The sequence below is a fragment of the Schistocerca serialis genome, chromosome 8 (assembly GCF_023864345.2).
Source record: "Schistocerca serialis cubense isolate TAMUIC-IGC-003099 chromosome 8, iqSchSeri2.2, whole genome shotgun sequence".
Taxonomy (NCBI): domain Eukaryota; kingdom Metazoa; phylum Arthropoda; class Insecta; order Orthoptera; family Acrididae; genus Schistocerca; species Schistocerca serialis.
The window spans coordinates 408,984,183-408,999,533 of record NC_064645.1 but is presented as its reverse complement, the minus strand read 5'-3'; the positions used below and the strand labels follow the sequence as shown (position 1 = coordinate 408,999,533).

At 43.7% G+C, this 15,351-nt stretch overlaps 1 protein-coding gene across 1 annotated transcript in view; it reads right to left on the bottom strand.

The window, feature by feature from the left end:
- The window catches only part of LOC126417041 (apoptosis-resistant E3 ubiquitin protein ligase 1), a 233,590-nt gene extending 221,363 nt beyond the window's left edge, over window positions 1–12,227 (bottom strand). The window contains exon 1 of the mRNA XM_050084931.1: window positions 12,107–12,227. Coding sequence (XP_049940888.1) covers window positions 12,107–12,227 — 121 coding nt within the window. The remainder of the gene's footprint in view (window positions 1–12,106) is intronic.
- Window positions 12,228–15,351: the final 3,124 nt, after the last annotated feature.

The following is a 15,351-nucleotide window of genomic DNA, read 5'->3' as shown; positions in this document are numbered from 1 at the left end:
GACCGCATGAGACGACGCTTCATCCAGTCCCAAACATGGTCAATGGGGGACAGATCCGGAGATCTTGCTGGCCAGGGTAGTTGACTTGCACCTTCTAGAGCACGTTGGGTGGCACGGGATACATGCGGACGTGCATTGTCCTGTTGGAACAGCAAGTTTCCTTGCCGGTCTAGGAATGGTAGAACGATGGGTTCGATGACGGTTTTGATGTACCGTGCACTATTCAGTGTCCCCTCGACGATCACCAGTGGTGTACGGCCAGTGTAGGAGATCGCTCCCCACACCATGATGCCGGGTGTTGGCCCTGTGTGCCTCGGTCGTATGCAGTCCTGATTGTGGCGCTCACCTGCACGGCGCCAACACGCATACGACCATCATTGGCACCAAGGAAGAAGCGACTCTCATCGCTGAAGACGACACGTCTCCATTCGTCCCTCCATTCACGCCTGTCGCGACACCACTGGAGGCGGGCTGCACGATGTTGGGGCGTGAGCGGAAGACTGCCTAACGGTGTGCGGGACCGTAGCCCAGCTTCATGGAGACGGTTGCGAATGGTCCTCGCCGATACCCCAGGAGCAACAGTGTCCCTAATTTGCTGGGAAGTGGCGGTGCGGTCCCCTACGGCACTGTGTAGGATTCTACGGTCTTGGCGTGCATCCGTGCGTCGCTGCGGTCCGGTCCCAGGTCGACGGGCACGTGCACCTTCCGCCGACCACTGGCGACAACATCGATGTACTGTGGAGACCTCACGCCCCACGTGTTGAGCAATTCGGCGGTACGTCCACCCGGCCTCCCGCATGCCCACTATACGCCCTCGCTCAAAGTCCGTCAACTGCACATACGGTTCACGTCCACGCTGTCGCGGCATGCTACCAGTGTTAAAGACTGCGATGGAGCTCCGTATGCCACGGCAAACTGGCTGACACTGACGGCAGCGGTGCACAAATGCTGCGCAGCTAGCGCCATTCGACGGCCAACACCGCGGTTCCTGGTGTGTCCGCTGTGCCGTGCGTGTGATCATTGCTTGTACAGCCCTCTCGCAGTGTCCGGAGCAAGTATGGTGGGTCTGACACACCGGTGTCAATGTGTTCTTTTTTCCATTTCCAGGAGTGTATTTATAGGCATCTGTTTTTTCCATCGCTTCTATGCAGTCGCTGTGGTTATCCAATATGTAATCTTCTTGTTTAGTGTGTTTTCCCTTGACTATGCTATTTCTCTTACATTTGTCTGTTCCAAAAGCCATATTTATATCATTGCTGAATACTTCTGTTATCTTTAGTAATTGGTTGAGTTGTTGATTTGTTGCTGCCAGTAGTTTTAGATCATCCATGTATAGCAGATGTGTGATTTTGTGTGGGTATGTTCCAGTAATATTGTATCCATAATTTGTATTATTTAGCATGTTGGATAGTGGGTTCAGAGCAAGGCAGAACCAGAAAGGACTTAATGAGTCTCCTTGGTATATTTCACGCATAATCTGTATTGGCTGTGATGTGATATTATTTGAATTTGTTTGGATATTAAGTGCGGTTTTCCAATTTTTCATTACTATGTTTAGGAACTGTATCAATTTAGGATCTACTTTGTATATTTCCAATATTTGTAGTAACCATGAGTGGGATACACTATCAAAAGCTTTTTGGTAATCAATGTATGCGTAGTGTAGCGACCTTTGTTTAGTTTTAGCTTGATATGTCACCTCTGCATCTATTATTTGTTGCTCTTTACATCCTCGTGCTTCTTTGCAACAGCCTTTTTGTTCTTCATTTATAATTTTTTTCTGTGTTGTATGTGTCATTAATTTCTGTGTAATGACTGAAGTTAATATTTTGTATATTGTTGGTAGGCATGTTATGGGGAGATATTTTGCTGGGTTTGCTGTGTCTGCTTGATCTTTAGGTTTCAGATAAGTTATTCCATGTGTAAGTGTATCAGGGAATGTCTATGGGTCTGCAATGTAATTGTTAAATAATTTAGTTAGATGTGAATGTGTTGAGGTGAACTTCTTTAGCCAGAAATTTGCTATTTTATCATTTCCAGGGGCTTTCCAATTGTGAGTAGAATTAATTGCTCGGGTGACTTCATGTTGCAAAATTATCACTTCAGGCATTTGTGGTATCATCTTGTATGTGTCTGTTTCTGCTTGTATCCACCGTGCATGCCTGTTATGTTGTACCGGGTTTGACCATATGTTGCTCCAGCAGTGTTCCATGTCTGTTATGTTTGGTGGATTGTTTATTTTAATGTGTGTGTTATCTATTGTCTGGTAATATTTCTTTTGGTTTGTGTTGAATGTTTGGTTTTGTTTCTTCTATTTTCACTTTTGTTGTATCTTCTGAGTCGTTTGGCGAATGCTTGTAATTTCTGCTTGTTTTCATCTAATTGCTCTGTCGCTTCTTGTTTGAGATTTTACGTAACCTTTTTCGTTTTTTTTTCCGAGATTTCATTTCTTATAAATTGTGGTAGCTGTCCGATGTCTTTTCTCAGTTTTTCTACTTTGATCTGTAGCCTGTGTTGCCATGCTGGTTTTGTGGGTTTCTTCTGTGTGTTGGTTGGTTCTGATTTCTGCCTAGTGTGTATATTTAGTGTAGTGAGTGCTCCTACATAAACCAGTAGTTGTAACTCTTCCATAGTTGTGTTTTCATTTATTTTGTTGTGTATGATTGTGTTGATAGTTTTTATTGTTGTTTCGACTTGTGGGTTATTTGGCGGTCTATGCAAGAATGGTCTAATGTCTGTATTTGCGTCTTTGTATTCTATATATGTTAGCTGAAATTTTCTTCTATATCTAACATCTGTGTCACTTCGTGTTCTATTTGTGCTTGTTCTGGTGGCTGTCTTAAGATTTCGTTTTCCTCTGATTGTTTAATTGGTGCACGTTGTTCTTTGTTTGTTTGCTCTGGGATGTTTGAGTCCATTACTGTATTTTCTTCTTCTTCTGATTGCACATTATTTTGTTCCAGTATTTGTTGTACTTGTTGTTTGATGTTTTCTAATTCTGACTGGGGTATCCTGTTATTTTTGATTATTACACGGATCTGGTCAGCTAGTCGTTGTTCTGTTAAAAATTTTAATTCTGGGTATCTGGTAATAAATGTTGTATATACTTGTGATCTGTATCCAGTTGTGTTGGTTCCTAGGTTTGTTGCTTGGTAATAACAGAACATGAGGTGTCGATTAACTTCATCTGACCATCTCATCCTCTGTTTTCCTTCTAGGGTGGTTGCAGGAAGCATATCCTGCAAAACACCTCTATTTGGATTTAAATCATTTTCCAGTTGGCTAGCAGTGTCGTTACCATTGTGGGCGGGCATAGGGTCCAAGCGTCGTCCCCGACCATGACGGCGCTTGTTCGAGGCTTCTTTAGTTCTGTCCTGAACCAACTAATCACACTAAAAGGGAGGTTAGCCCTATTAGTGGTTTCTTCTTTTCGTCGCCTTTTACGACTGGCAGAACATACCGGAGGCCTATTCTTTTCCCGGGCCTCCACGGGAATTATTATTATTATTATTATTATTATTATTATTATTATTATTATTATTATTATTATTATTATTTGGTGATCCATGCACAATGCAATGCATGCCTCATAACGAATTTGTATTTCTGTGCACGAATTTTGAAATAAAGGAGTGATGCAAAACTTTGGTTGATGTGTGCATTTCATGTTCTTTTTGTCTAGGCGTTAGGCCTCCCTAGTGAGGTTGGACATCCTCATTCCACGTGGTCTGCCTGTAAGGGTGGTCACACTTACGCTTACTCCAGGAAGCTACAAAAAACTCGTCAGTCTTCCTCACGGTGCACTTCGCAGTTCAAGTTCCGAGAGCGTACACTCCTTGAGGAGTGAATAAATATATTGATTCCTCCTACTACATCACGCGAAAGCACTATCGAGATAAAATTGAGAGACGTTTTCGCCAGTGACTGTAGACAGTACAGGGTGACTCAAAAGAAGGGGAAATTTTGGAATGGAGATTAACGGATGAGCATAGTTACTTGACACATATTTATATGTCGCAATGTATTGGAAAAGGTATGCCTTCGTTGAATGTCACGAACATTTTTATTTCTTGAATATCACATCCGATAGATGAGCTCCCCCCAAGCGCATACATTTCTACAGCCCGACAGGTACGTCGTGCATGGCTCGACCTAACATTTCAGTAGGAATCCTTGAGGTTTCCTCTCGCATTTTTGCTTCAAGTTATTCGGTGGTAGCACTCTCAAAGTGACCCATACGACAAAAATCGCTGTCTTGGCGACCATGCGGTGTCACTGTGACTTGAAATGACACGGTTTCCAAACAATCATCGCACAGTTCACATAGATATCCGTGTCTTTTGGCAGGAAAATGGGGGAGTTCATGCGTAACAAAACTTTACATCATGGCAATATACTAAACAGACGTTACAGTAGTTGCACACCCATCACCACTTTCGGAAAAGTAGGGGCCTGTAACGCCACTTTATGACACAGTGCACCACACAGTAACCTTCCACTGTGGAATGGGCGATCGTGTAGCTGACACGGATTTTGATGAAACCAATAGCGAAAATTCTGTTTCCTGATAAAGCCACTGAGGTGGAAGTGAGCTTTGCCGACATCCACAGGTCGTTAATGAAATTGTCATCGTCGTCGTGAACTTTTGCTAACACGCTTTCAGCATATTGTCTACGCATTAGGTTGAAGTTGCTGAACGATCTGCAGCTTGAAACTTCTTGGCAGATTAAAACTGTGTGCCAGACCGAGACTCGAACTCGGGACCTTTGCCTTTCGCGGACAATGCTCTTCCATCTGAGCTATCCAAGTACGACTCACGACCCGTCGTCACAGTTTCAATTCCGCCAGTGCCTCGTCTCCTACCTTCCAAACTTCACATAAGTTTTAATCTGCCACGAAGTTTCATATAAGCGCATACTCCGCTGCAGAGTGAAAATTTCATTCTGGAGACATCCCCCAGGTTGTCGCTAAGCCATGTCTCCGCAATATTCTTTCTTCCGGGAGCGCTAGTTCTGTAAGGTTCGCAAAACCATTACTAGTAGTAAGCGACTCGCGGAAGAAAACAAACTCGCGCGAGCGCGAGTAGATCGTGGGGACGCTAAACACGCGTCCTGTCACTGACGGCCAACTGACCACTCAGCTATGGAGGCGGATTGCGTCACAATAGGAGACAGTTACGGAGTCTCGAGAAAGTGACACTTCAATTGGGTAGTGTAGTTACTAAAGGAATTCATTGCTGGATAAAAAGTCGTGACTACAACTGGGTGTATAGCGAAAAAATAAACAGAAAAGTTCGCTTAGTATGTCTTTAGCAAATTAAATTCTTTAAAATAAAGTTATCAATGTATCCGAAAAGGAAAACTTGTAACCAACGTGAATTACCAACTTTGACTTAGAGCAGCGAGAGATGGACCTTCAAGGCGCAAAACATTTTTAAAAAATCGGGCTATGCTGCTAACAGTGGAGAGACGCGTGCTGGGGATTACTATGCGAGACACGAAAACCAACCAATGTATCAGGCAACAAACTGAAGTGAAGGCATATTAACAGCCGTGATGAAATGTAGGTGGGCCGAGGTATGTAGGCAGGTTAATTGATGGTAGCTGGAAAAAGCATGTGACAAACTAAGACACAGTAACTACCGGCGCCCAAGTTGATGCGATATTCCTTGACTTCCGGAAGGCGTACGATGGCGTTCCGCACTGATGCTGACTGCTAAGCACATTGTACGGTCCGCACATGGTACGGTGGCCGATGTACAGAGATCAGTTTTCGTTCAAAGCTCTGGGCGAGTTCATTCCTTTGTTCGGAAGGGCAGATAAAATAGCTTTCGGCCGGTTAGCGACGCGCTGCGACGACAAAATCGAGACGTTCACCACGCAACCTTTCTCAAACGACTTCACTGGAACTATTCGGTACAAAATTTTAGCTTTACGTTACTTATGGCTTAATGTATCATTTTCATGATGATGTGCCCATCATTTCGTTAATGTTCATAATTATTGTGATATCTGCATGGAAGCAAGACTGCGCGAAATCGGAAAAGGTTTGCTGTGAAAAATAGGGGTCGCTACGATTTTGCCTTTGAAATTTAGCTAGCATATTGAATTTTTCTTTAGACTTAGGTGGAGGGCAACAATTTCGAGAAAACTGATCTGATGTAGCACACTCATTTGCCATTGCGTGCGCCAGCGATAAAGGTAGAATGAAACATCCACAACATTCCTTATATTTCATAAACGGTTTGAGATATCGCAATGAGAATTTGGCAAATGACAGCATGTAAAGAGAAGAATATTTTGTTACACGGTTATTTTGCAAAACTTCATTATCGAACGTGTTATTCCATTAACTATAGACCTTTTCGATAAATGAATGTAATTTTTAGCCGGCCGTTGTGGCCGAGCGGTTCTAGGCGCTTCAGTCTGGAACCGCGCGACAGCTACGGTCGCAGGTTCGAATCCTTCCCCGGGCATGGCTGTGTGTGGTGTCCTTAGGTTAGTTAGGTTTAAGTAGTTCTAAGTTCTAGGGGACTGATGACCTCAGATGTCAAGTCCCATAGTGCTCAGAGCCATTTGAACCTTTTTTTTAATTTTTAAGGGCCTGGTGAAATGAGAAATGCTATGGGTTTTGAAACAACATAAGTTAAGACATCACACGTTTATTTTTGTATCAATGATGTGCTATTTCATAATCTATTGACCACACTTTTCCTCAGTTCCTCACTTAACAAACTTTATAAACCACTGTATCAGAATTCTCTCGCAATTTCGTCTGCACAACATGTTAGTACGGTGACATTTTGTAAACTCCGCTGTGTTTGCGCAAAAGAAGAAAATTTTAACATGCCGTCAAGAGAATGTAGATTTTACACAGAATTCGCCACTTTGAAATTTAAAAACTGTTAACAAGCCATGCGAAAATAAAACGTTGCTTTTGTTGCAATTTTAGCGGAATTCTTTTTAGATACTAACCGAAGCAGAGGTGAAAGTAGATCTTTTTGAATTGGCACCATGCAAATTGGGCTCCACTTGATATTTACAAAGGAAAAGAAAAAAAAAGGAACATGAGTGTAGGCTTCAGTTTAGAACAGCACTTCCCCTCGAACAGTAGGCATTTTCCCTTCAGTGCATGTCCGCACAGCCCACAACCCCCACCACTATCTATCTCCCCACGTGAGTCCTGCATCTAACGGTCACATTATTCTGTGCAGACTGTAACATAGGTGCAGAAAGTTGATGGTATAGCAGAGAGTGAAATCTGATGACGAAATGATGATTGTTTAACATTACTTGTGGGTTTGCAAGTTGTAGTCCTTCTCATGCCGAACTTCAGTTACGAGGCCTGTTCTGAAAATTCCGGAACGTTAGGAATTTCGCGCGAATGGTACGCTGGAGCAAAATGCGGTTGGCATCACTGCACACGCCTGTGTTTAGTTTGTAACTGCCGGATGTCTTGTCGTATGTCTTTTAGTTATTGTTCAGTGCTGTGTTGAATAAACGTTGTGTCGCAGTTTGTCAGTTTCCAGAAGGCAGAGTTAGGGAAGCAACACGTCTGTATTAAGGGGAGACGGAAGGCAAGCGGGCTTCAAAAATTCGATTTTTAGATTTTAGCATATTTGAAATGCCTGGTCTTTCCTGCGTGAAACGGTTTTTGTTTTATATAAATACGACAACTTTTTCGTGAGATATGATGGTTTTCCTGACGCTCTTTGCAATCTGGGGACGGTGACAGCAAGGTCTGTGACCGGTAATGTGCAGAACAACCCTATGGTCCTAATGTCACAATTTCTAAATTAAAGTGCATTGGGCATGTCCAGAAGAGAATGGGGTCCTGGTTGAGAAGATTATTGAAAGAAAAGTCAAAAACAGTATTGGAAGATGGTAAGAAGATAGGTGGTAAAGGTCCACTGACAAATGTTGAAATAGATGGATTACAGAATTATTATGGCTTGGCCATAAGAAGAAACGTATGGAATTTAGAAAACATGAAAAAAGCTGTATGGGCTATCTTTTTCCACACGATATCCACAAATGAAAGTCCTGTGCACGATCTTTGCCCGAATGATACTGACACTTGATGGAAGTACAGGACAAGTGCCAGATATGACCGCAAACATTGTTTACCTGCATCAGTAATGAATGAAATTAAACCCATATTTAGAGACCTTTGTAAAGATACCTTGTTGAAGAAATGTCTTCATGGGAAAACGTAAAATTTAAATGAATTCTGTCATTTGGAACCGGTTACCGAAAACTGTATTTGTTCAGCTTACAACCCTCAAATTTGGTGTGTATGATGCTATTTTACACTTCAATGATGGTGTAATTAGAAAAGTGGATGTTTTGGAATTATTGGGCGTAAAATCTAGTGGAAATACTGCAAAATCCTTGGTGCAAATAGCTAAAGAGAGAATCTGCAAAGCAGATATTGCTAACTTAAAATGCACAAAAGAAGCCAGATATAAAAGAAGAGGGACCAAGAGAAGAGAAGAAAAGATCAGTTTGATTCAGATTATGCTCAGTATGGTACAGGAAAATATTAGTGGTAAGTAATTCTCATCAGTAACTATACTAGAACTGCAATATTAAACTTTAAATGGATTTTTCTCAAAACTACATTTTTTTACTTTCAGGTACCACTATTTGATAAACTAATGGGGTTAGAAACATGAAATTTGGTCAGTTTGTACTGCAGATGGTAATAAGTTATTACAAGTAAATTGAGAACCACCAAATAATCAGAAACTGTTTTATAATAATTAATGTACAAAAAAAATTTAAATTTTCCTAGTGAAAGAATATTTTTTTTTCTTAAAAACCATAAGAGCTATTATGTTCATTTTACTTGTAAATTCAGGCATATATGTTATACAATAAAAATTTCATTGTTTTATCACTTATAGTTCTGTTGAAAAGTGTATCTATTCAAAGGGTAAAACAGCACTGGCAGAATAGGGATAAAAATTGCCTTCCGCCTCCCCTTAAATTTTGCGTGAAACTCAAGAAAACTTTTACAGACACACATCAAATGGTGCAGGAAGCTGACGGTGAAGAGTGCTTAAGCCGTACTCTGTGTTACGATAGGTTCACACGGTTTATAAATGGCCGGACGGAAGTTGCAGATGACCCTCCTTCAGGACGCCCTTCAAAGTCTACCGACGAGAGTCATGTCAGGAACATCAACGAAATTGTGAGTGCCAATCGAAGACTGCCTGACCGAGAGATTGCAGGAGAATGTAATATTTCAGTTGGATCTTGTCATGAAATCCTGACACAGCATCGTGGAATGCATCGTGTCGCCGCCAAGTTCGTCCCACGGGTCGCGAGTGAGGACCAGAAAGACCTGCACCTCGCGATCTGTGAACAGGTTTTGGATCATGCAAATGAGAACGATATGTTCCCTGAGAGAATCATAACGGTCAGGTCAAATGTAAAAGCCCTGCTGACAGTTTTCTTTGACTTTGATGGATAAGTGCATCATGAATCCGTGCCACAGGGACGAACTATTAATCGCTGGTACTATGGGAGCGTGTTGCGACGCCTGCGAGAAAATGTGAGAAGGAAACGGCATGAAATGGGGCGAGACAATTCACGATTCTTACTCCACGATAACGCACCCGCACATTCTTCCTTGTTCGTGCGTTGTACAAGAAACTGAATCCCTTTTTTTCAGTTTTTTTTTTTAAATATCCAAAGACAAAAACCCCCTAAACGGACGAAGATTTGCAACGACATACGAGACAAAAGAGAATTCGCAGGTGGCACTTCGCACGATTCAGCAAGAGGCGCACCAAGACTGCTTCCGGAAGTGGAAACGGCACTGGGAACGGTGTATCAGTTGTGGAGGAGAGTATTTTGAAGGAGACCATGCACAATAAGTAAAAGGTAAGTTTAGAACAAAATTGTGGACAAAATTCCGAAATTGTTTGAACAGACCTCGTATGTAGAGAAGTATGCATTGAAAGTCGTGACAGTGAAACAGAGCCGGCCGCGGTGACCGAGCAGTTCTAGGCGATTCAGTCCGGAACCGCGCGACTGCTACGGTCGCAGATTCGAATCCTGCCTCGGGCATGCATGTGTGTGATGTCCTTAGGTTAGTTAGGTTTAAGTAGTTCTAAGTTCTAGGGGACTGATGACTTCATATGTTAAGTTCCATAGTGCTCAGAGCCATTTCAACCATTTGACAGTGAAATGTGTGTGTTTTTCGTCGTATTGGACTGATATTTTGTTTTTTCACGTTCCCAAAGGCCTGTCTTAGACTTTGTATAGGTGATCATTCAAATTTATCTGGTGGTAAGACGAGAAGTTTAGCAGGCGAATTAGTCATACTATTGTTTCTGCAATGAACGATTTACCGGGTGATCAAAAAGTCAGTATAAATTTGAAAACTGAATAAATCACGGAATAAAGTAGATAGAGAGGTACAAATTGACAGACATGCTTGGAATGACATGGGGTTTTATTAGAAAATGTCCGACAGATGACGCTTCATCTGATCAGAATAACAATAATTAGCATAACGAAGTAAGATAAAGCAAAGATGGTGTTCTTTACAGGAAATGCTCAATATGTCCACCATCATTCCTCAACAATAGCTGTAGTCGAGGAATACTGTTGTGAACAGCACTGTAAACCATGTCTGGAGTTATGGTGAGGAATTGGCGTCGGATGTTGTCTTTCAGCATCCCTAGAGATGTCGGTCGATCACGTTAGACTTGCGACTTGAGGTAACCCCAAAGCCAGTAATCGCACGGACTGAGGTCTGGGGACCTGGGAGGCCAAGGATGACGAAAGTGGCGGCTGAGCACACGATCACCACCAAACGACGCGCGCAAGAGATCTTTCACGCGTCTAGCAATGTGGGGCGGAGCGCCATCCTGCATAAACCTCGTACATTCCAGCAGGTGTTTATCAGCCAGGCAGGGAGTGATGCGATTCTGTAACATATCGGCGTACCTCTCACCCATTACGGTAGCAGTTACAAAACCAGAATCACACATTTCCTCGAAGAGAAAATGCCCGACAACGGTAGATGTGGTAAATCCAACCCATACCGTGACTTTCTCGTCGTGCAATGGAGTTTCCACGACAGTTCTAGGATTTTCGGTTGCCCAAATTCTGCAGTTGTGGGCGTCGACAGACCCTCGGAGCGTGAAATGAGCTTCGTCGCTCCACAACACGTTACTCAACCAATCGTCATCTTCCGTCATCTTTTGAAACGCCCACACCGCAAATGCCCTCCGCTTCACTAAATCGCCAGGTAACAGTTCATGATGCGGATGGATCTTGTACGGATAGCATCGGAGGGTACGGCTCAGTGCCAACCAAACAGTAGTGTACGGAATGCCGATCCGACGTGCGACTGCACGAGCGCTGACTTCCCCGTGCATGGACGAATCCGCTACAGTATCCATTTCTTCCTGAACTGTCTCAGCAGCATTAGGTCTTGTGCTCGGTCGGCCACTACGGGGTCTATCGTCTAAACAACCCGTGGCTTCGAACTTCGAAATCATTCTCGCCACAGCTGCATTTGTCAACGGATCTTTACCCGTTCGAATCCCCTTCCTACGGCGATAGGATCGTAACGCTGAACTAGCACATTCCCCATTCTGATAATACAGCTTCACTAAAAGCGCCTTTTCAGGTAAACGTCAACATGCTGCGACTGCTGGCGCATCTGATTCTCTCTCTCATTACAGCTCCTTTTATACACATTTGTCATGCGCAGTCACTCACGTTTTGCTGTCCAGCGTCATCTGTCGGACATTTTGTGAACTTTGTTTTTTTTCTGGTTCTAATAAAACCCAATGTCATTTCAAGCATGTGCGTCCATTTTAACACTCTATCTACATTATTCTGTGGTTTATTAAGTTTTCAAATTTATACTGCCTTTTTGATCACCCGGTATATTCTAAACACATTTTCGTGCAGCTTTGAGCGTTCGAGATCACATACTTCCCTTGTTAGAAAATTTCATTTTGCCATTATCCTTAGGGTGGGACCACTGCCTTACATGAACTGGAGAGCTGCTCCTGCGCAGCTTAAGCGCAGAATCCGTGTGTGGATCCGTTTCCGTTTGTTTCCACGGAGCCCGGTCACCTTACCTCCGGCATAGCAGCAGGGCTGGCCGACGTCCAAAACGGGGCCGTCTGCCGCCGCACGCCGCTGCTGCGCCTCGCGTTTACATGCGGAATCGCGCTGTTTGCGAGACGGCCGGCCCACCATGCCACGCCACTACAGCGCCGCCCACTGACCCACTTCCCGGCTCTCGCATCGCCCGTTCCTCGCCCGTCGTCCATCTGCATCTCCGCTGAATGCGGGCGAATCGCCGGTAGTCGTTCAATATTTACACTGCAGGGGATATATGCCGTCCGGCCGGAGGAGACCCGCGACAGTTACAGAAGACTTTGCACGCCGAAGCCGGCCGATTACGTACGGCGATTTTGTTTGTATCTTTTGTGGCAACGTGTCAGTGTCGCCGCAGTTCTAGGTGTCTAGGGCTCTCAGGCAGCTCTTAGGGCATCCTTTTGTAGTGATAAGTACAACCGAAAACGTCAAACAAATACATAACGAAGACAAGAGGACTTCTACGACCTGCTATAGGCCCGTACGCCTCAGCCTCGTTAAGTTGCCGGAAACGCGTCTATGACCTGCGTCTCTAATGTCGGATACCATGTCATCTTCTGCACCTATAAAGAAAGTACACTGGGCGGGGTTGCGCAGTGGTTAGCACATTGTATTCGCAATGGGGAGAACGACGGTTGAAACCTACGTCCGGCCATACTGATTTGGGTTTTCCGTGATTTCCTTAAATCGGTTCAGGTATCGTTCGATTTGAGAATCAACCAACGAACCAAAGAAAGTACATGAAGAAAAGTTACACCCGTTTCTGAATATTCTTTTAGGGTTTCGTACCTCAATCGTCAAAATGTAACCCTTGTACGATCACTTCGCTGTCCATCTGTATGATTGTCTGTCCGTTCGACTGTTCAAAACAGTTTCTCACAGGAACAGGTAGACGTATCACGTTGAAATTTGTCATATACTAAGATCTATAATCACTTGGTGGTGTAATAAATGTAAGCTTCTAAGTCAATGCAACCAAAAGATACATAAAGCATCAAATCTCCGATATGGCAGCGGCCGAAAAAGATCGTGCAAGAACAGGACCAACGACGACTGAAGAGTATCATTCAACGTGACAGAAGAGCAACCTTTCCGCAAACTGCTGGAGATTTCAAAGCTGGGAAGTCAACAAGTATCAGCGTGCGGGCCATTCAACGAAACATCATCGATATTGATTTTCAGAGCCGAAGGCCCACTCGTGTACCCTTGATGACTGCATCACAGAAAGCTTTACGCCTCGCCAGGGCCCGTCAACACCGACATTGGACTGTTGATGACTGGAAACATGTCGCCTGGTCGGACGTGTCTAGTTTCAAATTGTATCGAGCGGATGGACGTCTACGGGTATGTAGACAACTTCATGAATCCATGGACCCTGCATGTTAGCAGGGGACTGTTCAAGCTGCTGGAGGCTCTCTAATGGGGTTGGGCGTGTGCAGTTGGAGCGACGTGGGGCCCCTTACATGTCTAGATACGACTGTGACAGGTGACACGTAAGCATCCTGTCCGATCACCTGCATCCATTCATGCACATTGCGCATTCCGACGGCCTTGGGAAATTACAGCAGAACAATGCGACACCTCACACGTCCAGAATTGCTAGAGAGTGGCTACAGGAACACACTTGTGAGATTAAACACTTCCGCTGGCCACCAAACACCCAAGGTATGAACATTATTGAGCATATCTGGGATGCCTTGCAACGTGCTGTTCAGAAGAGATCTCCAGCCCCTCGTACTCTTACGGATTTATGGACAGTCCGGCAGGATTCATGGCGTCAGTTGCCTCCAGCACTACTTCAGACATTAGTCGAGTCCATGTCATGCTGTGTTGGGACACTTCTGAGTGCTCGCGGGGGCCCTGCACGGTATTACGCAAGTGTAACAGTTACTTTGGTTCTTCGGTGTATATTGAACACGGCTAAGTCAGTACACTTTCTTGACGAAGACCGTTCTCCTGCAGCCTCCATCGGCTGTGCCGTCCTTGAAAGTCTACGAAGAACCTACGATTCTGAAAAAGAATGGCGATGAACCTGCTTCCGTTCTAGTTCTTGGTCAGGATGTGGTGCTTAGTTAACACTGTTAGTCGGTGTCGTAGGCTGCTGGTAAGTCGACAAATACCACTCCAGTCACCTTACAAGTTTTGAAACAATGTTCTATGAATTGCCTGAGATTCAGATTTTTTTTTTCAAATTTTTCCAGGACGAAATCCAGCTTGCCGAGGTATAAGTAACGGGCCGATTACAGACAGAAGGCGATTTAAGATTAAATTTTCTTGCAATCTGAAACGATGACACAGTACTGGAACTGATATAAAGTTCTTCGGACTGCCCCCTCCCCCAATTTTACCAGGTTTCAGCAGTACAACTATTCTGTTCCTGTGGCATATCTTTGGAATTTATATATATATGCTCATACAGTTGTTGAAGAGCCGGAGGATCCATTTATTTGTTGTTAGGCGAAAATTCTTAATTTGGTCTCTTGGAAAATCATCCAAGTGAAACGTTCCCTTTCTCGTGTATTGAGATAATCGAATGAAAGTTTCTCCATAAGCGACATTATAAAGCATAGCGAAGAATACAATGTTTAATGTAATTTGAAAATCGCGACGAGAAAGTATGCTACAATGACGATGGCGGAGTATTTTTTTTTATTTTTTTTTTTATTATAAGCTCAAGTAGTGCTAGCCAGTTGATCAATTTGAAGTTTACATTTTCATTTACCTCAGATCCACTATCGTCTGAAATAATTAGATATGAGGCTGTATCAAGGCTGTGAGTATGTTGGTTGCCTTCATTGTTCAGTGATGCATGACCGATCAGTCGAGAACAATTCTTACGTATGCAATTACGAAAGCTAAAAGAAGTGATCGGCAAATTAATTTCAGGGGTGATCTAGCTTCTATTAAAGAAGAGTTAACGAAAGAAAACTAACAGTGTTCCGTCGTTTCAGTATCAAAACAAAGGCTCTGAGCACTATGGGACTTAACTTCTTAGGTCATCAGTCCCCTAGAACTTAGAACTACTTAAACCTAACTAACCTAAGAACATCACACACATCCATGCCCGAGGCAGAATTCGAACCTGCGACCGTAGCGGTCGCGCGGTTCCAGACTGTAGCGCCTAGAACCGCATGGTCACTCCGGCCGGCGTTTCAGTATCGAACAATCCGCTTCCAACTCGTCTCATTCGGTCTCTGCAAAATTCTTAAAGCACAATTAACAT